This window comes from Tachypleus tridentatus, chromosome 10 (genome assembly GCF_004210375.1).
Source record: "Tachypleus tridentatus isolate NWPU-2018 chromosome 10, ASM421037v1, whole genome shotgun sequence".
Taxonomy (NCBI): domain Eukaryota; kingdom Metazoa; phylum Arthropoda; class Merostomata; order Xiphosura; family Limulidae; genus Tachypleus; species Tachypleus tridentatus.
Genome location: NC_134834.1, coordinates 36,169,009 through 36,195,601, shown reverse-complemented (window position 1 = coordinate 36,195,601; position 26,593 = coordinate 36,169,009). Strand labels below are relative to the sequence as shown.

At 32.7% G+C, this 26,593-nt stretch overlaps 1 protein-coding gene across 4 annotated transcripts in view; it reads right to left on the bottom strand.

The window, feature by feature from the left end:
• Nucleotides 1-26,593, bottom strand: part of LOC143229055 (protein SERAC1-like) — a 46,121-nt gene that overhangs the window by 4,500 nt on the left and 15,028 nt on the right. For 3 of the 4 annotated variants that reach the window (XM_076460772.1, XM_076460771.1, XM_076460770.1), the window contains exons 3-12: nt 25,279-25,427; nt 22,696-22,842; nt 15,655-15,779; nt 12,081-12,206; nt 11,077-11,368; nt 9,197-9,350; nt 7,391-7,628; nt 6,538-6,638; nt 4,710-4,807; nt 2,486-2,674 (exon numbers count right to left, since the gene is read on the bottom strand). In XM_076460772.1, coding sequence (XP_076316887.1) covers nt 2,486-2,674; nt 4,710-4,807; nt 6,538-6,638; nt 7,391-7,628; nt 9,197-9,350; nt 11,077-11,368; nt 12,081-12,206; nt 15,655-15,779; nt 22,696-22,842; nt 25,279-25,427 — 1,619 coding nt within the window. Of the gene's footprint in view, nt 1-2,485; nt 2,675-4,709; nt 4,808-6,537; nt 6,639-7,390; nt 7,629-9,196; nt 9,351-11,076; nt 11,369-12,080; nt 12,207-15,654; nt 15,780-22,695; nt 22,843-24,131; nt 24,175-25,278; nt 25,428-26,593 lie in introns of those variants that run through there. The other variant, XM_076460773.1, reaches the window with a different exon arrangement.

Genomic DNA, 26,593 nt, shown 5'->3' with positions numbered 1-26,593 from the left:
GGCAATAAATCAATAAAATTTAAATATACAGATACATACTGTTACAAGTTTAAACCTATTTAAGATAAACAATCGTAGTTTGATGTTATAATATGAAATTATTCTAAAAAAAGTCACTTAGATTTATTTCCATTTTTTTGGTGATTATTAGATCAGTCAAACTGACTGAGTTAGGGTATAAAAATAACTCATAAAAATATAAAAAGTGTTATTAAAAATGCTTGAAATTTATTTAAATGGTTTTAGAAATCATGCAACTGAAATTTGAGATTTTTCAGATAAAGAAAAGTATTTTTAATCTTAATATGAAAATTAATTTGCACTTGAAGCAGTGAAAACAATGACTCCATATATTAATGGAGATATATTTAGTGAAAATACTTCATTAAAACTTCTGATATTTAGGCTATGAATGACTTTAATAACTGCTGAAAGCTTGTAAAATTCTATGAAGATATACAAAACATATTAGAAGTTGTATGGAAACTGAGAGGGTTAATTTGGGATCATAAACTTGACTGATTCAACCCATGTTGAAAGAGTGAAATCGTACATGTAACTTTGTAAAACTTCACCATGTGTAAATTTTTTATTTATTTATTATCATTATTAAAAGCAAAACATTAAAAGTTCTAAAATTGTTTTCATTAATAAACATTATTTAATCTATGTCCACTACAAAACTACTACAACTTCTACCAACAAGCCAGTATTTCTTGTTTTGAAAATCTTAGATTAAATACATTTTTGATATTTACTGAAGTCTCACAACAAATATCTAAACAGTATTTTATTTAAGTCTAAAGCCATAAAATAATAAAGCTATGATGGTTATAAGATCTATGGCGATCTAACCTCAGTTTACCACCTGGTGTACTTACACTACACTATCTATTTCAAATTTTTATTTTTCTGCAAATGTTGAACCCTTTGCAACTACTACAAGTCTGTAGTAGTTCCAACTTCACATATGTGTTATAAATATTCCCATTCCTGTTTATATTCACTTATACCACCTCAATTGCATTTGCATTCAATCCTGTTTTATATTTATGAAATACACTTTTCCATGAAATGTGCATGAAAGTTGTAGAGCTCCATTTACAGTTTTAGAGCTTTTTCCAAAGAATATTCTGGAAATTGAGAACATTATGGAAGCCAAAGAGTACCCAAGTAAAGAGCATACTTTACTAATGCTGATTCTATTACACATCATTGAGCCAGAATAGAAGTACATGGCATAGAAGTATTACCTGAGGTTGGGAGAAGAAAATATAGCTAAAAGAAATAAAAGTATGGGATTAGAAGCAAAATTACATTTATTAAGTTGAAGAAAAGCCAGAGGAACAAAGCAACACTTCATTTGTGCTAGAACCTGAAGGTAACACAACAGCATGATACAGCAACAGTCAAGTTCTTGGTAATACAGCTTTGATTCTACAACATTTATAATAAAATACCGTAACAAAAATAGGTTTCTGGGTATTGAGAGCATTTTTGCTATCAGGTTATTAAATAAAGCAATTTTAACAAAATACTATTACTTTTATTGTGGGGTGCAAATGTTTCAATGTGGTATCAGAGAGGTAGAAATTGACATGGGATATGGAAGGTAAGTTAGTCAAATGTAAAAGTGTGTTGAATTTTTTTAATAAAAATTATTCGCTACTCTATCTACAGTAATTTCAAGTCCTAACACTTCATGAACAAATTTATTAGACTAATGATGAAACTTACTGATCAGGATATTAAAGATAAAACTGCATCAAAATATGACCAGATATACATTTTAGTCTCAGATCACATTTCTGGATACAATAATCAAACGAAATAAAAAACAAAGCTCAATGAAAAACCCATATAATTTAGAAAGAAATTCAGATAAATTTAGTTTGATTTTTTTTATTGTTTCTATTGACTTTAAACAGTTTTTTTTATTCTGTATCTATTGTTAACAGAATGTGTTGACATCATGGTGGAAATGAAGGGTTGTAATAATAAAACCTCAAACAGAGAAGAAAAATCATAAGAAACAAAACATCAATAATTACACTTTCAAAGATGGAGAGTTTCTCAGGAACTATAATCCTAACCTCTGGGATAAGCAGAAGATTTTAAACAAATTTAAAGTGTATTTGACACGATTACTTAGAGCTGCACAGAAATAAAAATGGAATTTTGTTTGTTTATATTCATAAATGACTAAATAAATAGTAAAAAATGATAATATATTGACTTTATATTTCTAAGTAAAAACTTGTTGAAATAATTAGAATTAAATTTTTTTATATAAATTTGATATGCTCTCAACACAAGATGGATGCTCTGTGGTCCAGAAAGGGCTTGAAAATTTATACTTACTCTAGCTGCATTATTTTTGAGCAGATGTGTGGCATACAAAAGTTCAGTGATGATAATGACAAGAAACACCTTCTAGCTTAATTAGCAAAAAACTGTAAATGATAATAAAATATTTAATTCTTACTTTTCTTCAGCTCTTGCACTTCAACAGATGGCAAAAATAAAAACTGGACACTGGGTTTGAGACTAGCCATATCAGTTCCTTTGTGTGGAACACTGTAGAATACAACACCAACTGTATTTTTTAAGATGCTTTTCAGACTGGGATCATCACTCTTTGCAGCTAGAAGTAACATTTGCTTAACCAACAAACCTGAGGGAAAAAAGCAACAAAAATTATTTCCAAATTACCATTAATATAATGATTAAGAATTTCATAAATACATCAGTTTTTTACCAAGATTACCAGAATAACTATACTTTATTGGTGAAGTAAAGTACAGATAATTCAACTACAGTAAAGCCATAGAACAACAAGTTCTACCGAGGTTAACCACTTAATTATAAAAATGATTTTTCAGTCCCTGTAATGCCCTTGGAATGACTTCCTTCATCATTAATAATGCTTTATATAAGGGCCATTATTATACACTACTGCCTGACACTGCGACTTGCTTTGTTACAACATTCCGCAGCGAATGATTAGGTCATTTTCAAACCACACATTTTGGGAAACATATACTCCATTATCAATGGCTGTTAGCTCCAATGATCATGACAAAAAAGGAAAACAATCCACTGGAATTGCATCAGGAGATTTTAGAAGTATATGATTCAATGAGATTGTTGTGATCCAAAATTATGATAAAAAATGAATTGATGTTGTGATTTCAGTTTCTGCAACCACCTTTCTCATGAAAAAAAACCTTAATCTTAAAGTGCAAGTAGAACCTTATCAGCTTCTGTCAACTTCAAGTCCTAGTTTATCTTGTGAACAATACTAGGAAAACTGCTAATTTCACTTATCTTTTTTAGATTTACTTCCATTCAAATCTACCAAGTTTGCTTCCTAACTATTAGTTTGAAATATTAAAAAAACACTAAGTCAATGATAAGACAATACACATATTCTATTGGGATATATCCTGACTATAAATTATTCAAATAGGTGTTCAGTATAATGCAGAAGATCACTCTCCTTATTTATGAACACATACATATTTTAGATATCTATATATCAAAAAAGAATTGTTAAATTTAACTTTCAGCTGTTGTTAGTATTCCATAGTTTATAAACCTACATTTCAAAAAATGTTTTAATTTCCTTTAAGGTTAACTATTCTTCCAAAAATATATTATCAATCAAGCTGCTTACATATTTGGTTAACTATTCACTACATCTGACTGTTTGACAACACCACTGTAGTGGCATGGCTTAAGCAAAAAACTAACTGTCAGTCTACAGTTTTTTTGCTTATACCTCTCCTTTTTCCTTCCCTCTTTCCATGATCCAAAATTATTCCCATATTTACTAAATCTTCCAATTATTCTTGTACCATTTGAACACTTATTTGGACAAATATTTAGCCCTGATTTGTTTCCTAGATTATTTACAAAAATTTAAAATCTTGTAACTTTTACATGCAGCAAAAGCATATAAGATTAAAAAAAAGTATAAAGAATTCAGTTATGGCTTCTGATGGGTCCACTGTACTGATTAGATAAGTTGTCTTGCACACAAACTGCACATGATCAACACAGCTGCACTGGTGTAAATAAATGAATTGTTTTGTTTATATACAAATGTATTATTGACATACTTGAAATGTTTTTATAAAATGAAAAGCCAGTGACTTGAAAATAAATGTTTAAGATGAATTTTTAGTTGTGTGTTACAAATAATTTAGGCAACAAATTTTCCTTTTTATTCAAACTTTCTTTATGACTTTCAAGGTCTAGAAAATAAAATATTAGAGTTTCATGACTTTCTATGACATATACAAGCTCTGATGTATAAGATGGTTAAAATATCTTAGATGCATTTAAGAACTTTTTAGAAGCATTTAATAGTTCAAAGCCTAGTAACAGCAGAATACTTTTGTCCATATAAACTCAAAATAGAGATTACAAATAAAACTTGTTCAAATAAATAATCAATCTAACATTGTAGAAGTGTGAGAAGAGTTGTAACTCTTAGCTAATGATTGTGTTCACATACTTAGGCACATGAGAAAATAATCAGTTATTCAAAAATGATTACATACAAGATCACAAAAGTTATAAGCACAGCAATTCCTAAATAGAAATTAATTTTAGAATGCAATTTATACTCAGTTCAATTAAAAAATTAATTAAACACTTAAAAGCTGAAAGTTTGCAAAGTATAGTCTTAAACTGAAACTACATACCACCCATTGAATGACAAACCCATACTAATGGCCTCTCCCCAACTCCAGCAAGTGTCATGTTTCTCAGAATCTCTTCACTTCTCACTAACAGTGAGCGCCTGTTTTGATTTGGATATAATTAAATTCAAAACAAAACATGCACTTAAATACATTTATAAAGTAATCAATAGTTTTACCATCTATTCAAGAGTTTATTGTGATATTTTCTGGTAGATACAACTGTAAAAGTACTCTATTACAACAGTTTGATTTTACTTGTGTTTATAAACATTTTTAGATTAGTGATACTGACACAAGTGTATATTAATATGTACAGTTAATTACGAACATAAAGAATAAAAGCATTAATAATGGGTGCTTAACAGGAATGGAGATTTGTTTACACTTTATTAAATTTTTCTCTCTCTCTCTCTCTCGCTTTCATTTGTTCAAGTATCACATCACTTATAACCAAAATTGGTAGGATATGAAAATGGTTAAACTATTGTTATTAAATCATAAAATAAAAGAAGAACAAAAGACGTAAACAAGAACAATTAACACTGTAAATCATTGTGAGTTACTATACACAAGGTATTTAAGTGGAAATGTATTACTAAAACTTTTTTGAATTTATTAAAAATTACAATCACAAATAATGTGTGTTTTTTCTAAAAGCAAAGCAACATCGAACTATCTTCTGTATCCACTGAAGGGAATCAAACCCCCGATTTTAGAATTGTAAGTTTGAAGACTTATCACTGTACAACTGGTGAATCACAAATAAATTAACAAAATTTAGTTCTATAAATGTTAGGTTACATTTATCTTCAATCAGAATTAGTACTGTAGGCTATAATGTAATAACATTTTGATAATAGGAAGAATATACATGGCATAATTTTACAGAATATATATCTATTACTATTTGATGGGATAAATACTTCTTTTATTGCTAAATAGAAAACAAAAAAATTCTCTTAATTCAAACCTATTTTCATGCTGCATTGTGAAATGACCAGATATTAAACATTTATTAATACTTCCCAGAATTTTCAATAATTTTTTACAGTTTAATTGTTATATAATGTTTTCATTCTGATATCATGAGGTAATATGATTTAGTTTATTTTGAAATAAAGGTATGGGAACATAGAACAATCAATGTTCAAGTTTATATATATCAACAGTTCACAGAGTATCTTAGTTATATATGAAAAAAAACCAAAAAACTTAATCATAAGAAATTACATGGTTTTACAGAACATGTTACCTGTACATGAAATATTTGATGAACTCACACAAAGTTGTCATGTCACAGGATTCAAGAGTTAGTAATATACTTTTGCATATATGACTAAAGTCAAGTATAGCAACAACAACAATAAAAAAAAAGTTAATTCATGCTGTAAAAGAAAAATATGAAGTTGTCAGAAAATAAAAAAAATTCAATTCATGGTATATAGGGGAAGTATTTGCAAGTCAATAATACATTTCAGTAAGACCAATCAACCCAAGTAAAATGTAATAAATTCTATGTATAAATTAAGAACAGGAAAGTATAAAAACATAATGGAATAAGTGAATTCATAGCACAAAGTAAATATTTTTTAGAATATATCAGTTCACATCCTAAAGTAGAAGCAGATAAAATTGAAAAGGTAGTCTTATCATTCTGGTATATAGTAATCCATGCATGAAAGTCTTGAAGAAATATAGTAAGTCTCAATATACGAAGAATAACTGAACAAAACTAACATCACTGCCAAGCTATCATAAATTCAATTTATTCATGATTATTATTTTAAAGCCATCTTACACAGAAAATGATTTGTAAAACAAAACTCACTTTTCCTTTTCTAATGGACATTTTGCTTGCCAGTCACTCAGATGGGAAACATAGTCAACTGCCAAAATTCTTGAATGAGGAAATTCTCTGGATAACCAGTCCTGTGTCCAGAATTTCACTCACTGGTTTAGAGAGCAATTTAAAACTTCACTCTGTTCTTGTTTTAAATTTTAAAATAAGTTACAATTTATACCTTCATAATTCACATTACTGTTATTTTCATAAATCTTCCCAAAGGTAAACCAGTGAAATGAAGTCTTTTTTTTTCAACACACAACTTTAAAACATAATAAAAACTAACAAGAGATAGCTTGCAAAATGTAAACTTTTAATAAATTTTAAGTCATAAAAAGTATCAGCATTTAAAAATTTTCCTGCAAAGTAATTATTTACAGTATTCTATGATCTTACTGACACTTTTGTTAAATGTTTTTGTTTTTTTTATAACAAAGTTGCACAGAGTAATCTGCTATGCCCACCAAGGGGAATCAAACAGCAAATTTTAGAACTGTAAATCTAAAGACTCACTACCATCCCCATAGAGGACACTCTTAGAAATGTATCTCCATAAAAAAGAACAAATGCCCTCACCAAATCAACAAACATGTATTTAGACTTGAGATGTAATGTATTTTCCAATTTTCTAATTTTGTTTATAAGAGGTTTAATACTTGTTTTACAAACTAATGTTATAGTACAACATATTAGTTAGATTTGTAACTTACAGAACAAATTAAACTAAAGCACACTTTTGATAAAAGCAATGTTAAAAACTAGGAACAATAAACAATAAAATTTGAAATTCTTCATTTCAAATTCTTCTGTAGACATTAAAATACTTTGGAACCTTTACCTTTGGCCAGCACTGTGTGTAGTCAATAAAATTCATTGCATCATCAAGGAGTCCAAAACTGGCATGAAAAACAGGTTTGTGTTGCCATGTGTTAGCATCATCTGAAGATTTTACAGAGATTTTCTTTGATTGATTTTTCTCAGAAGTAACATTTTTGCTGTCATTCTGTCGCCATGTCTTAAATGCTCCACCAAGGAGACCATGAATAAAGACAATATCAGCATAAATCTGTTTATTTCTGGGAAATTAAAACACAACTAACTTAACTTGAAAATATTAATTTTTACAAATCTTATTTCTATTTTACAGTATTTTTACACTTCATTTATATCAGTCTTTTTTCTCTACTTACTCTTTAGTTAGTTATACTTCTCTTTGTAGACGAAGAATATTATCTTTCTACATTATTTTATATAAACACTTTAAAAAGTGATACCGATGGTTTAAATTTTACTTGCATTTGGGCCCAGACAGGTAATATTTACTTCAACTGTATGGAGCTGTATTATATAAAATCACATTTTACAATATACTTCACATTTGCAGAACTAAAATTATGTATCACTAATAAATGGCATACATTTCTAAAATTGTAATGTATAAATAAGTATAATATTAATGAAATGCCTTATAAGTGAATTTTAAATAAACAAATCTTGTATCAATATTACAGAAAGCTTGAAAATCTAAAAAAAAAGTTTCCTTATTTTCTATATAAATATACAAACCAGTTATGCACACAGTATAATACATATTTATCAGACACAAATAACATTTAATTTTATCCTTTCTCTAGCCATTACTTTAAATAACACATTAAGTAGGATTTTTTGCATCTTCCCTTGTATTGAATACTGAATCACACTTTGTTATTTTACCAAATTTGAACAACAATTCCAAAACTTGTGTTGTGCTACAAGTAGTTTTTTAATCTAGTTATTGACATTACACAATTACATAATCAAGGTGCAGCTTTAAATCATATTGTACAGGATAGGAAAGTATTTTTTTTTTTACAAATTGGTACTCAACTTAATTTAAGTTTATAGAAATATCAAAATAAAAGTAAATAATCAATAAAATAGGTTTTGGTCACAAGGCTTTATATGATAAACAGTTTTTGTCAGGAATTATCTTGTCCAAAGATGCTGTTATGGAATTAAAATTTAAGACTATTTTAAAGTAGAGATTAGCATAAGTGTAAAATACATTATCAACAAACATTCAAGATATATCTATGCCCCCAGTAATGTCATACTACAAGATTAAGTCCACATAATTTGATCAAGTTTAATCTTTGATCCATGGCTTTCAAAGTTTTGTCAATATCCATTCATTCCATGCTGGAACATCACATGTACTAGAGTGGAGAGAATTTTCTCTGTATCAGTAAGATTTTAATCCTTTACCCATGATATTCAAAAGAAAATCAGGTGTAGAAGACCATACATAATATGATATACTTGTTTGGTCAGAATTCATGCATTTAATCTTGAGATGTCCTGTCCATAAAATTGGGATGGCAGGACAAGATATAGAATACCAGAATCCTTGCTCTGCTTTGTGAAACAGTGGAAGATACAAAAGTAAAGTGATCACAAAGCCTGAAGTAGGTGCCTAATACTCATTTTTTTCTCCTTGTGTGTGAAGATCTGATTATGATATACAAATTTTAAAGTTTAGTTACAGTATTTAAAAAAAATCACTCATAACTACAATTGGAATAAACATGCATTCTTTTGGTAAAAGATTAAAGAATACAGATACACCAATTAAACCAGGTTTCTAGTTTAAAAAGAAACATACTTTTCTCTCAATTGTGGGAACAAAAGGTAAACTTGGTCCTCATATAAAACATCAAGAATCTTGTCTTTATCCATATTTGCTAATGCTCTGCTTGCTGGAAGTGAAACTTCAATTCTAGGAGATTTAATCCATGAGGCTAATACACCAATCCAGCCTACAAAAAAAATAATCTTTGGAAATTAAGAAATGCTGTAACTAAAACATAATTAACAGCATAAACACCACCACATGTCAGGGATTACTTTCCTAAGTCACTATTCATTGGATAAAATGACCTTCCCAGTTATGGTGCAAGAATCTCAAGTCAGTAGTTTTTCACAGAACAAAATATTATTTCTTTATAGCAAAAGTACATTTATATAATTAACTTTAGCTCATTCATCTGTAGGAAATAACAGCAAAAATTAAAATGAAATTTTGTAAGTTACAGGAAGAACTATTTGTGAAGAAGGGGCCAAGTGGACCCAAGTGCTAGTTTTCCACAGGATTAAACAACAGGGTGCAGAATACTTGTGTTTCAAGACAAACATATGCAGCATGCCTTAATAAATCAGCTAGTTTTATATTAGTAATGCAACTGATGTCCGAGTTAAATATACTCAATATTTAAGTATATGTCTATGACATTTCCACACATTTTTCACACTTACAAGCACATGGCTGTCAATATATACACATAAGGAAAACAACACTTTTGTTCACTAACACTTACTTCATTATACACAAAACTAACACTATATAAAATTTCTGTATTATCCTTATCATGTTAGTCAAAGCCTTATGAAACTGTGCAAATAGAATTTAACATATTTTAGTTCAAGCACATACAAACAGTCCTTTATTTAATAACAGTTTATAAGTAATATTATAATCAAATTTCAATATGTTTTAATTCTTATTAAAATGTTATTAAAATTGAGTTTTGTTTTGTTTTCAAACATTTCAAGCCATTCACATAATGACACTGCAGGTAATACATTAAGCTACATGCAGTAATTTACTTTTCTTGTAGTTTCTTAATCACTGTAATTCATGTAATTAAATGAAAGGTGCACAGCACAAAAATACTAATAACTGTTTAGAAAAAGGTACACATCAGTTGTAAATAATTTTATTTGTTTTTTGTTCCAAAATTTGTAGTGCATACAGAACTTCTGGAGCACCTCTATGATTTTATCAGTAAGTTTCATTCAGTTTCAGTAATAAACATATGCTTAAAATACTCATGACTGTTTTACCACAAACTACTTTAAGCCTCTAAAGAGTACAATCACACTGTTATATTCTTGCTATAGTATTAAAAGTAACACCAAAGAAGCCTCAAATATGAAACATGAGTTTAACCTTTTCACAACAAGTCAGGGTTCAAAGGCCATGCCACTGCATTTGTTGACTTGCATTCAAACTTTTATTGAAGTACTATTTTATAAATTTATAAATTGCAGATTATAATTTAAATTCAATATTATATACAAGTTAATTTCTTAATTTAAAGTAAATATTAAAATAAGACATTTACATATAGATTTTAGTGAGTTGTGATATGTTGAATGCAGTGCTGTCTAAAATTAGATATTTGTGATATTAAAATATTAAGTCTGGAATTTTGTACAAATTAGGAGCTCAAATCACTAATACTGGCAAGCCAGAATATAAAATAACAACTTCATTTTTTTCATTTTGCTGAAATATGGCTTATGTACTGAATCAAACACAGTAGCCTGTTCAACTCTGATGGTATAATTAAGTAAAATGTTATGAGTTCTCACAGATAATAATAAACTAAGTAATAAGATCAACTCCTTACATAGAATAATGAAGTAAATAAACTTTCTGAAAAGGAGTACAAAGGAATGTACAAGCATCTATTAATTCCTAACCTGAAACTAAAAGATGTCTATGTATTTCCTTTTCTAAAGAGAGATTCCCAAGAATTTGGCCTATCAAACTCTGTATTTCAGGATTCTGTGATCTTCTGAGACGAATACGATGGAGTAGTTGTAAACCTCCTTTCTGAATAATGGCTTTTCTGTGACTAGGAACTGTAGAATGGCTCACAAGTGCCTGAAGACAGAAACATTCCACAGTTTCTGCAGGAACTCTTCGTGTGTGTTGACCAGCCTGATGGACCTCTTCAGCCAATCCCTCTCCACCAAAACACCACTCACCTCCCTGAAAGCAATAATTCAAGCATTAAATATTTGAGTCTGCTATAAATAATACAAAGCTCTATACATGGTCAATACATGTATGAAGAAAGATAATTCAAAAACAGAAATTTTATGTTAAAAAAAAAGCTTTATTAGAAGCAACCATTCCAATTATTGAATGAAAGAAAAATTTGCACACTATAACAAGATCAACAGAAACATAGCAGTTATTTACTTTCTTTTTACATGATGCTTAAACTTCCCATAAAAACCAATAAAAGTAAACCCACTTTAAAGCTGAATTTTTCAGACAAATCGTTTATCACTGTAGCAAAGTACACTTTATTTTTTGTTTTAAAAAGTCTCTAACTTATTTGTTTATAAGTTTGTAACCATTACTTAAACAGTCATATCACAATTGCTCAGGGAATATGGGAAGCACCAAGCACAAAACAAGCGTGAAGAATAAACTTGGAAATCAGAAGATGAACTTGACAATGCATTTTAAAACTATTTTTCTTAATACTAAGGCTTAATATAATAAGGGCCTTTACATCAACAGAAATTGTTCATGTTTCTCTTTGTGTAAACTGCTTTAGGTAACATTAGTAATTAATGACCAAAAAGAAAATTGGAATTTCTCTGTTCCTAAACATTTTGCATAAGGCTGCAAGTGTGATTTCCAGTTCAAAAAGGGTTAGTTCTATAAAATATTGGTTAGATCATACACTCACACTATCCAAATCCATTTGATAGTACTTGGGTTTCACAGCATTTTGAGTAAAGTACTGAACACAAAGGCCAACACCACTCTGTGGCAAAGATGCAAGTAAAACTCTCAAGTCTGACTCCACACTGTTCTGGAAGACAAAAATTACAAGGTTAATTCCTCTTCAAACATTTTATCCCTACTGTGTAAGTGCATCTGTGAACATAAAATAATTCCTTAATCACAATGAATATTTAAGATATTTTCTCGACAAAAGCTCTGTTCAGTTTTTGAATATACATCTGTAGCATATTTCTTAGTAAGTACTGTACAAAGGAATCTTGTTAATATTTAGTGCAAACAATTAATACAATTGGAAGATACAGAAATGTTAATTATTTGAACTAACTAAGAACTGAAAGATTTATATAACTAAAGAATTTTAATGAATTTCTACATGTATTTAAGAGTAGGTACACACAATAGGCTCATTGGATTTCAGTATTAAAAAGACAAAAAGAAATATTTTCAGTTCAGCTCTATTAGAAAAAAAGTAACTACAAAAGAATATTTTGGCTACAATACACATCTTACAGTTTTACTCACGTGGTCAAATCCATGGGTCATTGTCCTATTTGAGATGGAAACTGCTTGTCTAGCATATCAAACTGTCAGATCATTTCTTAGCAGCTAGGTCACACAGTTGCTTCAAACCCACAAACTGCACATTATATTTCCACACCCTTTCAAAGCTACCTCTTGAGCATTAGGTGCTTTAAAATGTGAAGGACCAACAGCAGGTTCACATTCTTCATACTCATTCATTGGACCACAATTACTTTTCCATTAAACAGAAATCACAATCTCCTAGTTAGTGAGAAACCATTCATTTCTTTTTTTATTCATGACCAAAGTCTTTTAATCAAAAAGAGGATCAAACAAAAATCCCAAAGTCCCTTCACTGCAAAAATCAAATGTAAATTATCTACAGTTGTATTGATCACTGCTTTCGTTTTGCATTTCTTGATCCCTTTCTCACTATTCAATACAAGCTTCTTCAGCATCTCTTCTTCAAAGTAATATAATTGAATATCAAGGATTAAATAATTTATTGGACATCACTAAGTGACATAATGTAAGGTTGACTGGGATGTAAAGTTAGATGCTTCAGCTACTTAGAAAGTTAAAGCCAAATCAACAAAAACACACAGGTTCAGAAATCATATTCACTAGTATATTCATAAACTTATTTTTCATTCAACAAAATCTAGCTCAGTTCTGATACAGCAACTTCCTAACGAGAGAAATGGGCCTGAATTCCATCATACAATTTAACTGGCTTGGGTCTGGGTTTTTACAGCCACCTTGAAAATAGAACAGTAACTTGCATACTGCACAAATCTGTGTGCATTGCATCAGTCTTTCCTACAATGTTTAAAGGCAAAAGCTGCAGAAACCTACAAGCAACAAGGACCTTCCTCACTTAAGAGTAACTACAATTCTACAAGCTTCCTAAGGTATTATTCATTTTGGTGAATGAAAATGAACAATGTAGATTAAAAAAAAACACAACAAGATGTTTAATACACCATTTTATCAAGTCTTTAAAAATAGAATGATGCTACTAGAAACTATAAATCTATTAATTAAGACTTAATTATACATTAAGCTTTCAATAAATTACTTTTCACTAATAAGCGTAAATAATATTTAGAAATGGAAATGGCCAAATAATTGATACTATCAATTGTTAGCTCAACATTGATTACTCAACACAATAGCCCCTTGCTAAAATTAGTCGAAACTTTTCTCCTTCTTCAATCACTACACTTTCTAGTCTATCTTCAATGGAAAGAAGAGTGCACTTTCTTTTTTTGTAGCCACTACTGGGGTATACACATACTTTTGGCACTAAAAACAGACTCAGACTCATGCAACTCAGATATAAGCAGTCCAAGCAAATACTTAACTGACTCGCATGCATTCAAAATCAGCACCCTTTAGATGGTAATTGATGTGAATTTTTAAGTACATTACAAACAAACAAATGCTTAGGTGACTGGAAGTTCGGTATCAACATTCTAATGTGTAGTTAATTAAATGCAAAAATATATAAAACCACAAAAACCTACAAAAATGCTAAATTGAACAACTTTGTAATAAAAACTACACAAGGATTTTGTAAAGAATGTTGTTGGACATTCACTACATAAATTTGATTCTATAATAAAAGTCTTTTCCAGGCAACAACCATTAAACAAAAATGTTCATTAACTTGACTTTGATTAATTTGTCAAGAGTTTTGCAATAGAAAACATTTATGCAGCAAATATTCCATAACTTTGCTTATTAAATACAAATACCTAAGCAGTGAGTCTAAAGCAACAAGTGTAAATGGAGAGAGTATTAACAATATGAACATTTCAGAATATTACTTTTCACATTTAACATGCTTTAATGTTGTAAACCTGTGATAACAGTTCCAGTTTTTACATTTCACTTCCAAGGCATACCTATGGACTTACAACTACACAATGAAATACCTTCAGTGGAGTTTCACCTGAATTTTCTCTATCTTAAATTTGTGTTCTATAGTTTTCATATTTGCAGATATATTGATAGCCTCATCTGAATTTCATCTTTATCCAGTTATTTTGTTTCATGTTGACTTTAGTTTGCTATTACTCTTCAATCTTTGTTCCAGAAACTTCAGCTTTGTTTAACATACACCACATGATTTCAGAAAAAAGGCAACTCAAGAAAGATAAGCAAGCTTCAGCTGTAATTTTTAAATAATCTTAACAAAAATAGGTATTCTACACTGTCACAATAAAATGAGGCATGAGTGAGTATTGAAATGTACACTGATGCTGAATGAAACCTAATGTTTCACTTAGTAAAGACTCAAAAATTCTGTATTAAATAAAAACATAGGAAAAGGAGTTAAAGTAAATTCTCAGCCCTGTAAACAAGAAACACACACAACAGTAACACAGGAAAGCAGAAAAAAACATCCTACAACTGATGAAAAGCAAGAATAAAAGCACAGTTAATAAATTACAAAGAGAAATTTATACAAATAGAACAATGAATTAATATGTTAATAGTAACAGTGATGTTATATATAAACTATCTGAACAGACCTAGTTAACAAATAATTATGAATATCGAACCAACAAACCATCTAAATTTGCCAATTCCACAAAGTATTGAATAATAGCAACCACGTAAACTGACAAAAATTGCTATGAAAATAACATAATAATCAATATCTAACTTACAATTCAACTGGAGCAGGAAAAAGAAAACTAATGAAATCACCCATGTTTTGAATACACACTGCAAAACCAGTATGTGTGGACCAATTACTTGACTAACTAGCTGTAAAAAAATAAATAAAAAGAATGGAAAAGAAAAACTGAAGAAGTATAGAGTGTGACTAAAATATGAAGTCACTAGAAAAAAAAAGTATAAATAGTCTCTTCCTGATTTTCAGTAAAAAAGTTGAATATTTTGATTAGGGGAGGACACACACACACACACACACTATAATCCAAACACATAAATTGTAGGAATTGAGTTACTGCTTTAATACATACTTTAGTAAACTCAGAAGGTAGTGGAGGTGGTGGTAGAAAAAATCGTAGATCCACTCCCCTTGTTCTGGCTAAACCAACTGCTGTCTGTAGATCACAGGCCTGAGCTATTTCCTGGTAGTCAGCATCTCACAAAAAGAAATGGGCTTTACTAAATCTAAATTTAATCTTACTACTTTGTTACTGGTAAAGAAGTAGCATCTTCTGGTTACAAACAATGATTGATTTAGTGTTTTATGGCACAAAGCAGCTAAGCTATCTGCGCCAAACGTCCAGTAAAAAGTAAAAATAAATTAAATGTAATAAAATACATAAAAGGAAAAGAAGGTAAAACAAAACATCATTGAACAGAAAAAGCATAAAACCAATGTTGACACCCAGTCTACAAGGGTAAGAGAGAAAGCAGAGTAAGAGAAGCTGTAAAGGACTTTCTCAAGCTAAATGGTAATGATCATAACCTGCCAGGAAGACTAACAGGTAAGTACAAGAACCACCATCAGTCACCTGAAGTTGGTCTTTCCAGTCCTGGTTCCAGGTTATGTGTCATTATGGCCAGTACCAAAAGGTAAAGTAATAAAAGTGTTAAAAGACATGCAGCAAAATTATAATAACAACTTGCCAGGACGACTAACGGGTTGTTCAAACAGCAGCGTTAGTCACCTGAAGTTGGCCTTTCCAGTCCTGGTGTCGAGTTATTTAATGTTCTGGCCATTTTACAATGTCAAATTGAACTAGAGAGATTGAGATTCTGAAAAGGGAACCACAATTAAAAAGGTGTAATGAATAAATATCAAACACTTAAATAAGGTTAAAAAGATTAATGGCCATTAAAAAACGAAAAACTTTAACAAGGTGGACAGTGTCACCATCACCAATAACACTGTCCAATGTTACAGACAAACCCTGGGACAGAACATGTTTAAAATAGTGCCGTCGTTGAGAGTTGTAATGATGGCAAGAAAGTAAAATGTGGCTTACAGTGATTTGAGTGTTACACAAACTACATACTGATGCATCAGTTCCAGATAAAAGAAAACAATGAGTTAAAAAACTCTGACCAATGCGTAGTATAGTTAGAACAACTTCCTCCTTCTGAACCTCACGGAAGCTAGGTGGCCAAAGCCCAATATAGGGTTTTATTTGAAAAAGCTTGTTGTCATATTGCTCCGTCCAAGTAGACTGCCAGCTGGCACTGGGGGCCGAGCCTTGAATATAGGACCATAGTCCATGTACAGAATATGCACAGTGGTGATAGTGCCAGAGCAGATAGATTTAACTGCCGTGTCTGCAAGTGCATTCCCGCAAATACCAAAGTGGCCTGGTATCCAGAAAAACTGAATAGAAGTAGATGCTAATGAGAAATGGGCCAGCTGGTTTTGAATATCAGCAAGAACAGGGTGTGAAGTGATTCCAAGGCCAGCAGAGAACTACGGGAGTCAGTATAAATAGTTCAGTTGGAGTACTGCTCAGCTTCAATATGATCCAAGGAAAGAGGTACAGTTCAGCAGTGACCACAGAAGCTGAAGAGGGGATTCTGCGCACAACCACCAAACCGCAACAAATCATGGCAGAGCCCACAGAATTACCTGATTTGGAACCATCTGTATAAATTGGAATGGAATGATTGTTCGAAAGATGTTCAGTAAATAAAAGATGGTACTTCCAATCGGGAGTATCTGCCTTTTTCAGATGACATAAAGAAAGGTTACATTTGGGGGCTGTAATAAGCCATGAGGGGATGGGCTGACCAGTGAATTCTGCAGTGTTATCCAAGGACAGACCCAATTCAACCCATTGCACCTGGATGCAAAGGCCAAAAGGAGCAATGGCAGATTGTCTGTTTTGATAAAGTAAGGCCCACTGAGACAGGAAAACACATCCCCAAGTGGGATGCTTTGGTAAGGAACGAAGTTTCGAAGAATACAGTAAAGACAGTTGCAAACTGCAAAGGTGCAGAGAAGGTTTGTGAGATTCCACGTACAAGCTCTGAACTGGGGAGGTGCGGAAAGCCCCAGTGCAGAGTCAAAGTCCTTGATGATGAATGGGATCCAGCATCTTTAAGGTGAAGGGTCTGGCAGAGCCATAGACCATTGATCCATAGTCAAGTTTTGAATGAATAAGAGCATGATATATCTTTAACACAGAACATCGATCCGCTCCCCAACTGGCAGTAGAGAGGACATGGAGGATGTTCAGTGCTCTTGTGCATCTGACCCGTAGCTGCTTTAAGTGTGGTATAAAGGTCAACTTACGGTAAAAAATAAGCCCCAAGAACTTGGTCTCAAGGACCGCTGGAAGTGAAACTTCATCGATACAGAGTTCAGGATCAGGGTGAATACCCCATTGACGGCAAAAGTGCATGCAAACGGGTTTAGAGAGAGAAAAATTAAAGCCGTTCGCCGTAGTCCACTTCAGTATACAATTGAGGGCAGTTTGTAGTTGCCGCTCAATATATCTCATGTTCAATGACTGACACGAGATGTGAAAGTTGTCGACATAGAGCCCGTTTGCAACTGTGAGAGGGAGTTGTTCAGTGATGGCATTTATCTTTACACTGAAAAGTGTGACACTCAAAACACAGCCCTGAGGGACCCCAAGTTCCTGTAGAAAAGAACGGGAAAGTGTCGAACCCAAACAAACTTTGAACCTCCTGTCCAGTAAAAATTTTTTAATAAACATGGGTAAATGGCCACGTAACCCATATGTATGGAGGTCTCGCAAAACGCCATACCTCCATGCTGTGTCATAAGCCTTCTCAATGTTAAAGAATATAGAAACAAGATGTTGGCATTTGAGAAAGGCTTCTCTGATTGATGTTTGAAGTCAAATTAAGTGGTCCGTGGTGGAGTGCTGTCGTCGGAACCCACACTGGGTGGATGAGAAGAGGTTGTTTGATTCGAGGAACAAAACAAGACGAGCATTAACCATCCTCTCTGAGGTCTTACAGAGACAGCTCGTCAAAGCAATTGGATGGTAGTTTGAAGGAGTCTTGGGATCTTTCCCAGGTTTAGAGAAAGGTAAGATAATAGCCTGGTGCTTGGCATCAGGAAAAACATTCTCCTGCCAGATCTGGTTAAAAACAATTAGAAGGATATCAAGAGAAGCAGGAGAAAGATAGCACAGCATGTCATAGTGTACATCATCAGGTCCAACAGATGTACTGCCAGACCAATGAAGGGCCATTTTCATTTCCATCAGTGTAAAGGGACAATTATAGTGAAAGAGAAAGTCTGTTTGAAAGGAAAGAGGTGAACGCTCTGCCTGACTCTTGATGGCCAAGAAGGTGGAGGAACAAGCAGAAGTGCTAGATACCCAGCAAAAGCTTTCACCTAGATAATCGGAGATGCTCCTGGCATCAGCTACCTTTTGGCCATCAGAGAGTAAGATGAAGAGGGGGACAGAATTATAGTGCCCACTGATATTTCGAACCCTGCCCCATATGACCTTGAAACTGGTGGTAGAGATATGCTAGGTGTGAACTTAATCCAAGATTCCTTCTGGCTTTGTCGTCTTACCCACCTAGCATGTGCTCAGGCCCATTGCAAAGCGATGCAGTTCAAAAGTGTGGGATATCTATGGAAAGTATCCCAGGCCCGTTTTTGAGCCTTCCCTGCCATGTGGCAGGCAGGATTCCACCATGGATGAGGATATAGTGGAAAACGTGTCGAGGTTTTAGGAATACATTGAGGAGCTGCTTGTATAATACAGTCAGTTACTGCTGCCACACAGTCGTCTATTGATGGCTGATTCACGATGACAGGGTCAAGTTCTGCGAGAGCAGTGAAAGTGGACTAGTCTGCCTGATCCAGCTTCCACCGGGGCAAGTGGGTAGGGTGGCATCGACCACGGCCAGTCTCTCTCAAAAGTATAGGAAAATGATCACTGCCTAGTGGATTATTGTCAACCCTCCATGAAAAATGGGAGAATAATGAAGGGGAGCAAACTGAGAGATCAATAGCAGTAAAGGACTGACTAGGTGCATGAAAATAAGTGGAAGAACCAGTATTGAAAAGAGAAAAATTGTGATCAGAGAGCATATGCTCTACAGAGCAACCCCTCTGTAGAGGAAACACGGATGGCTACGGTCTCCAAGGGTGTGTTGAGTGACAAAGACAGGGTGGGCACATGCTGATCAACCAATAGTGCCACCCCTCCATGTACTCGTCCATCACACAGCCTGTCACATCTGTACAGAGAATACTGCCGAATGGTGACTGTATCAGCAGGTTTTAGAAATGTTTCTTGTAAGGAAAGACATAAAGGATGGTAGGAAGCAATCAGTGTTTTGATATCATCCAGATTAAAACGTAAACCTCGACAGTTCCACTGTATCAAGGTGGCCTTTTTTAATGACGGTCAGGTGAAGTGGCTGGAGAATCCATCTGTTTACAACCACGTCTTTTTTCCTTATTGTCCTTAGTCGGAGGAGGTCTAGCAACCTCCATGGATCCTGCCCTGGATCGATTGGGCAGGTCTTTGTTATTGGAAGGGGATTCCAGTGACTGAGGATGCCAACGAATGATTATTTTGCCTCTTGGGGTGGGAGAAAAAGATGTATCAGAAGAAATGCCTGTATTTGAAACTGAAGGATGTGGACCTTGAGGTTTGTTGGAATGTATGGGAGAAACAGAGATGGGTGTAGAAGTCGATTCATCAATCTTTTTAACCATGGAGGTCAAAAGGCTTTTTTATTTGTTTTGAAAATGATTCTCTTGGAGACACAGATCTGTCTGCACTCCCACTGTAGTTGTGGAATGAAGTGCAGCAGCATATGTTCGAGATGGAGTGGCGGGCAGCAATTTCCGAGCCTCAGGATAACTAATGTTATGAGTCGTTTTCAAATGCTGCACCTCTTTTTCCTCCAACCATTTTGGGCAAGAACGAAAGTAGGAAGGGTGAGAAACATTGCAGTTGACGCAATGTGGGTCCATGTCACACACATAGGCATCGTGGTCCTTGCCACCACAACGAGCACATGTCAGGGAACCACGATATGTCTTTTTGTGGCCAAATCTCTGACACTGGAAACATCGGAGAGGATTTGGAATGTATTTTCGTACCCTGCAAATTAGATAACCTGCCTTGATGGTGGCAGGTGCACGTGATGATGTAAATGTCAAAACGAGGGTATTTGTTGGCAGTGTAACTCCATCTTTGCGAGTGGAGATGCGCCTCACTGCAGAAACTCCTCGAGTGGAGAGACCAGCGAGAATCTCTGACTCGGGGACGTTCTTCAAATCCCTCTCAACAATAACTCCTCGTGATGAATTCAAGGTAGCATGAGGGGTAACCTCAATAGGTATATCCCCAATTGCTGTTGAATTCAAGAGGAGTTCACTGTGGTGGGTTGTGAATGTTTTAACTAATATGTCTCCAGATCGAAGCCTCTTTATTGACTTTGGAGAGCCAGCAAGACCCTCTAGTCCCTTCTGAATAAAAAAGGGGGGCAATTGCCCTAAAGGTTTTTCTGAAAGAGAATGTAATATAAGAAAATGAGGTACGTGTGTTACAGATGTTGAAGATTGCTGCTCAGAGTCTTCAAGACGTGGTCGCTTACCTATTGACTGTTTTTTCACTAATGTATTTAAATTTTTTGAAGGAAGATCCGTAGGAAAAAAGAAAATTTTCGGTACCCACTGACCCCACCCACCGTGGAGCCCTACGAAGGGACGCACTACAATGTCATGCTAGGACACTGCAGCAACACCAGGGTTTCGTGAGCACTATACCCAAACACCAGCATCAGGCACAATGTCCACAACACCCGTTGAGAACTTCCAACACTGGTACTTGGTTGACTCTATCCCAAGTGGACCAGCCGACTGACCCAAGGGGGGCCCACCCAAAGGCCACCTGTCTACAAACATTCAAGGCCAAAGTGGTGTGTTAAAGTTAGACCCCTGAACCACCATGATCTTCTCCTCCCCTTCACGGGTCGCCACGCACGGCAAACACGTGGGTGTATGTTTAGATCCCAGAGGAGGTAAACTAAAAGATTAGAACCATCCCTGTGAGGTGCCCTCACCACGTATAGGAATCCACACTGAGGGGGGTTACAAACATACCATTACAGGTGTTTTTGATAATGTAAATACTATCCATATAAATAAATAATATAGAAAAAAAACAAATTCTGTGCCATGAATTTCACACAGTTGTGAATTTAAAGAAAACCGCATGAAACAGACCTAACACTTTAGTGCTTTCGAGTAACTGATTATTTTTCTCCTACAGGATAAAGAACAGTCAACTATTTGAAAGCATTTAAGTTACAGACGTTTTAAAGTTTTTTTTTCAGAAATGCGTGGCACCTTTTCTGTGTGATACTGTGTTCTAACTCTTCTATCAGAATTGATATTTTAAACAGTTGTGTTAGGCCACCATGGATAAATAACATCTTTCAAATGATTTAAACATAATTTTAGGCATAGCACATCCATCTTTCACTGTGTGTATGCGACATGCACTTTTTAACTAAATGATGCATTTATATTTGAAAACTATAAATAAAGAAAACCAAAATTTCTTTTTATTTCACACACTATAGCTAATACTTTAAGAAATTCCATCCACAAAATCCAGAAAATCAATTCATATAGATTTATTTTATAACATCACATGCAAGTTCACTGTAAAATCTAAAAACATATGTAGGAGATTAATATGAAAATGGGCAAAGTTTAGAACATGGTTAGTGACACTCAAAAACATGAACAATCCAAGAAATATTTCTTTGCTTTGTTCAATTCTATTTAACACTGTATTTCTAAAATTCTTGAAGTTAAATAAATTAAATTGTAAAAAAAAATTGATAAAATAAAATGGCAAAGAAACACAATCGTAAATGGGAGCCACATGTATACAAATTACCCGAAGAGGATAATGGACTTTTTTTATTTTTTTCTAATACAGTCCAATTTTTATTAAATGTATATTTAAAATACAAACACAACATGATAATACAACTTATTTAGTAACAATAATGTGTATTAAAGCATTCATCAAATGAACTATACATCTATACTTGAAAGCTTCATGTCTTACCTTGCAATCCAGGTAGTTCCACGAGAGCTCTAATAGCAATATGTCTTACTTGCTTGTCTTTCGACTGAGCTAACTTCAGTAACCGCCAGTGTAAACGTTTGTCAGACTTTCTCCACGGTAGCCACTTCAGACTGGAGTTATCTTTAGCTGATGATTAAAGACAGTAAAATTTATATAGAGTAAATTTCTAACATTCACTCTTAGTAGAATTAAAAAGTATTAACATTCAAATGTTAAAATTCTGTTACAAATGAAACAACAATTTAATTACTACTGTCCTTTCTGACATTAACAAGGACAGCCCTCTTAAGAAAATAACTCCAATTTAAATACTGATCTTCAAGCTACTTAGATAAAAAAATTATTTGTAACTGAATCCAATTACTCCCTCTGTTTCAATATTATTAGCCAGTTTGAACATATCCAAAAAGTCATCCAAATAACAGTCCTTGAGCAAACCCATGAGCTGCATCAGTTATATCTTCAAAATATGAATTACATATTTCATCACTTTTCACATTCTATTACTAATACCCTTTGACATTAGTTTTTTTTTCCCACATTTCACTACTTCAGCACCTTGTAACCATTTTGTGCTTGTTATAGTTTTCATATTATAGCCTTTAAATTACTAATCATATGTATGCCTTTTTTCTTTCTGCATGTTGCCTATCCAATGCAAAGTAATTTTTATTTTATGAATAAAAATACTTTTACTCATGAGAAAATGTTTTAAATTTCACAGGAAAAATCTTTACAATATCCAAATAGTTATCAAACATTTTTTAAGAAAATAACTTTATATTTTTATGTTATTTTCACACAAGTCTGTATGGATGCGGTATAACTGACCAATTTTGAATCCACCACAAAAAATTAGGAAATAAATAAATTACAGTTCCAGAATGAACAGAACACAAAGACATAAATGTTCAGACTAAATAGCTTAAAATCTCATAACATTATACATTTATTTGCACCCACATTTATATATTTATTTATTTTTATTGTATTGACCTTTTATCCATGCCTGGTTAACAATACACAGGTTACAATGAAGTGCCACATGTGCACTCATGTTACTGTATCCAATACAGTGGCCCAGTAATATTTTGTAACACAGAGTCACATTTCAATTATTATACAATTATACATTTATTGTTATTATTTAGAAATAAGTTAAACTTGTCTTAAAATTTAGAACAGTAAATAAAGAAGTAAAACAAACAATTCTCTTCTAGCTATGACCTTTGTACTTGGCTGCTAAACCTTTTAAAATTTCATATATAAAGGATATGAAATGACTTCAAGATTTTATTTATGCAACTGAATAACTAAAACAATTATAAATTACTATATCGATACTACTAATTTATCAAGTCTAATAAATAAGCTGCACTTTGGTATAAAAAAACCATGTAAAGTTTTGAACATACTAAAGAATGAGGTAGACTCCAAACACATTAAAATGGCTGAGAAAACTACTAGGTGGACATCTGAGTTTTCAGTACGTAAGTGATATCTTAGCAAAAAGAAAAGATACAAGGTTATTTTATATTCTTGCTTATCAATATTAATAATTTGAGTTCCTAATTCATACAAAACTACAAACTTAAAAGTCTGAAATCACAAAAATCTAATTTGAATCAGAGCTGCATTTAACCTACTATATGACACACAGACACACAAATTGATATTTAACTAGGTTTTTTTTACATTTACTTTTAAATCAAGAAATTGAATAATGTACAATACTAAAATCTGAATTATAATACACAATTTCATACCAAACTTACTGACAAATTCAAGGAATAGTACTTCAATAAAATTCTGAATGTTAATCAACAAATGGCCTTTGATCTGTAACCTGTTTGGAAAAGGTTTACTTTCCAAGTGTTTTTGAAAATCACAATACGGGCCTTTCAATGGGATGTCCTTAAAAACAACAACAACTGGCAATGTATGAAGTTTTTTCTCAGTCATGGTGAGAGTCACACGTTAAATGCCAACTTTCCAAGTGGCTTCTGACAACAGGTTCTAAATCCAAAACAAAGAACAAGCTTGGCCTCTTGAACACATCCTGAATCATTTTTTTTCAAGTATTAATTACATTATCAGTCTTCCCACTGTAAGGAATTTTCCCAGTGTTAATTGACTTTTGAAAAAAAGAGTTTAGCTTTGTTCTTTTCTTTGATAACAAGTTTCTATTAAAAATGAAGAGTCAATATTGTATTTGATACTTTTTTCTAATTTAAAATATTCACAAAATCCTTCAAGTCAAATTTGTCTTTCCAAGTAAAAAACTTCATACTTCATGATAGACTTAATGATAGCCATCTTGATTTTTTTTCATTTCTTACTAGAAGACAAACTCATGCTTTACATACAATTACATAGTAAAATTATTTGACAACTGAAATACTGTACAGATAATTGAACCTCAACCTCCTATGAATGAACATGAATAAATTAAAAACCTAATAAAAAGAATACGGAGAGTTATTTACAGTAACAAAGAGGAAAACATGTAATAACTAAAAATAAAAATTATAGTATTAAAAAGTGTAAACATTTGTTCTTTACCAGGTCCTGTTGTGGCATCTGGAAGATATATATAGTTTGTTGTAGAATCTGTACCCACTTTAGTAGATGCAGACTGTGGATGGACTGGGCCAAACAACAATCTCAAGTTTCCTCCAGTTTGATAAGCTTCACGAGCAAGATAACCACCACTACAGTGATAAAGATATATTGGTTGAGATTTTTGAAAAATTAATTTGCTTTAAAATATAATGATTACAGTAAATTCACCCAGGTTATACTTTACTGAACAGGGATAGAATACTAAGAAAAAGGAGTGGTTTTATATACAAGATATAAAACAAATAACAAGGAGGTTGAATCTATTTGTGTTTCTGCTAATGGGTATAGGGATAGAAGGTTTTAAGATAAAACTTCTTTGAGACCACTAGATAAGACTGATAAATGTTAGCGCTTTCCTAGACTAAAAATGTATTTTCAATAATACTTAACTCCACTAACACTAGTTATTTCTCAATCTGTACAGTTTTCACTATTTGCCCATTTAAGCATTAAGGAATGCTTGCTCCAGTCTTTTATATCCCACTTGAATGCCTTAGGAACAATTCTAATTTGCAAATTTCTCCACCACTTTCTATGTGTTCTCTATCTAGGTATTGTAAACAAGTACTTTATTCCAATAATATAACATTTTCAAGGCATAAATCATGTTTTAGTGAGTAGGTAGGTCAGGTGAGTGTCAGCAGAGGTAAGTATTACTGGAAATTATTTGGAGTTAAAATGTGATGGGGAGTTCTGAGGAACAGTGCTCTGAAAACTGTGCAATAAGTAAACAAATTCCCTATATTTTTAAAAAAGCACACTGATTATGATTTACTCAACCTAAAGATCAGCAGAGGTAGACAAGATCCCCTTGAGCTTTACTGATGATTGTCTACAAGTGGCATTCTGTAATAACGTATTACCATCTGGTAGGGACCTAGATGGTCTTATGGAACATCCCATATCGACTGAGCCTTTTTCAACCTGTAGTAAGAATAGTGAAAGCAAAGTGGTTGCTAGTGTGGAATTGAGAAGAGAAAGCATAACTGCTTGGAGGTCATTCAGCGTCAACTCAGCGAAGGTGGTTGCTTGACCATCTCAGAATCTCCTGAAACTTTGTAGAAATGATCTTTGGTATTTGAAACTGACACCTGCCAATTTTCTATCTGAAACTATAATATTTTCATAATTTTTTGCCCAATGGAAATTTTCATTAAATCACTTGCAAGTTGGAAATTGAACGAGAGCCCACTTTCAGGTGTTTATATCTCTTGAAATATAAGTCTTAGTATCTTCAACTTTTCAGAAAATGTTC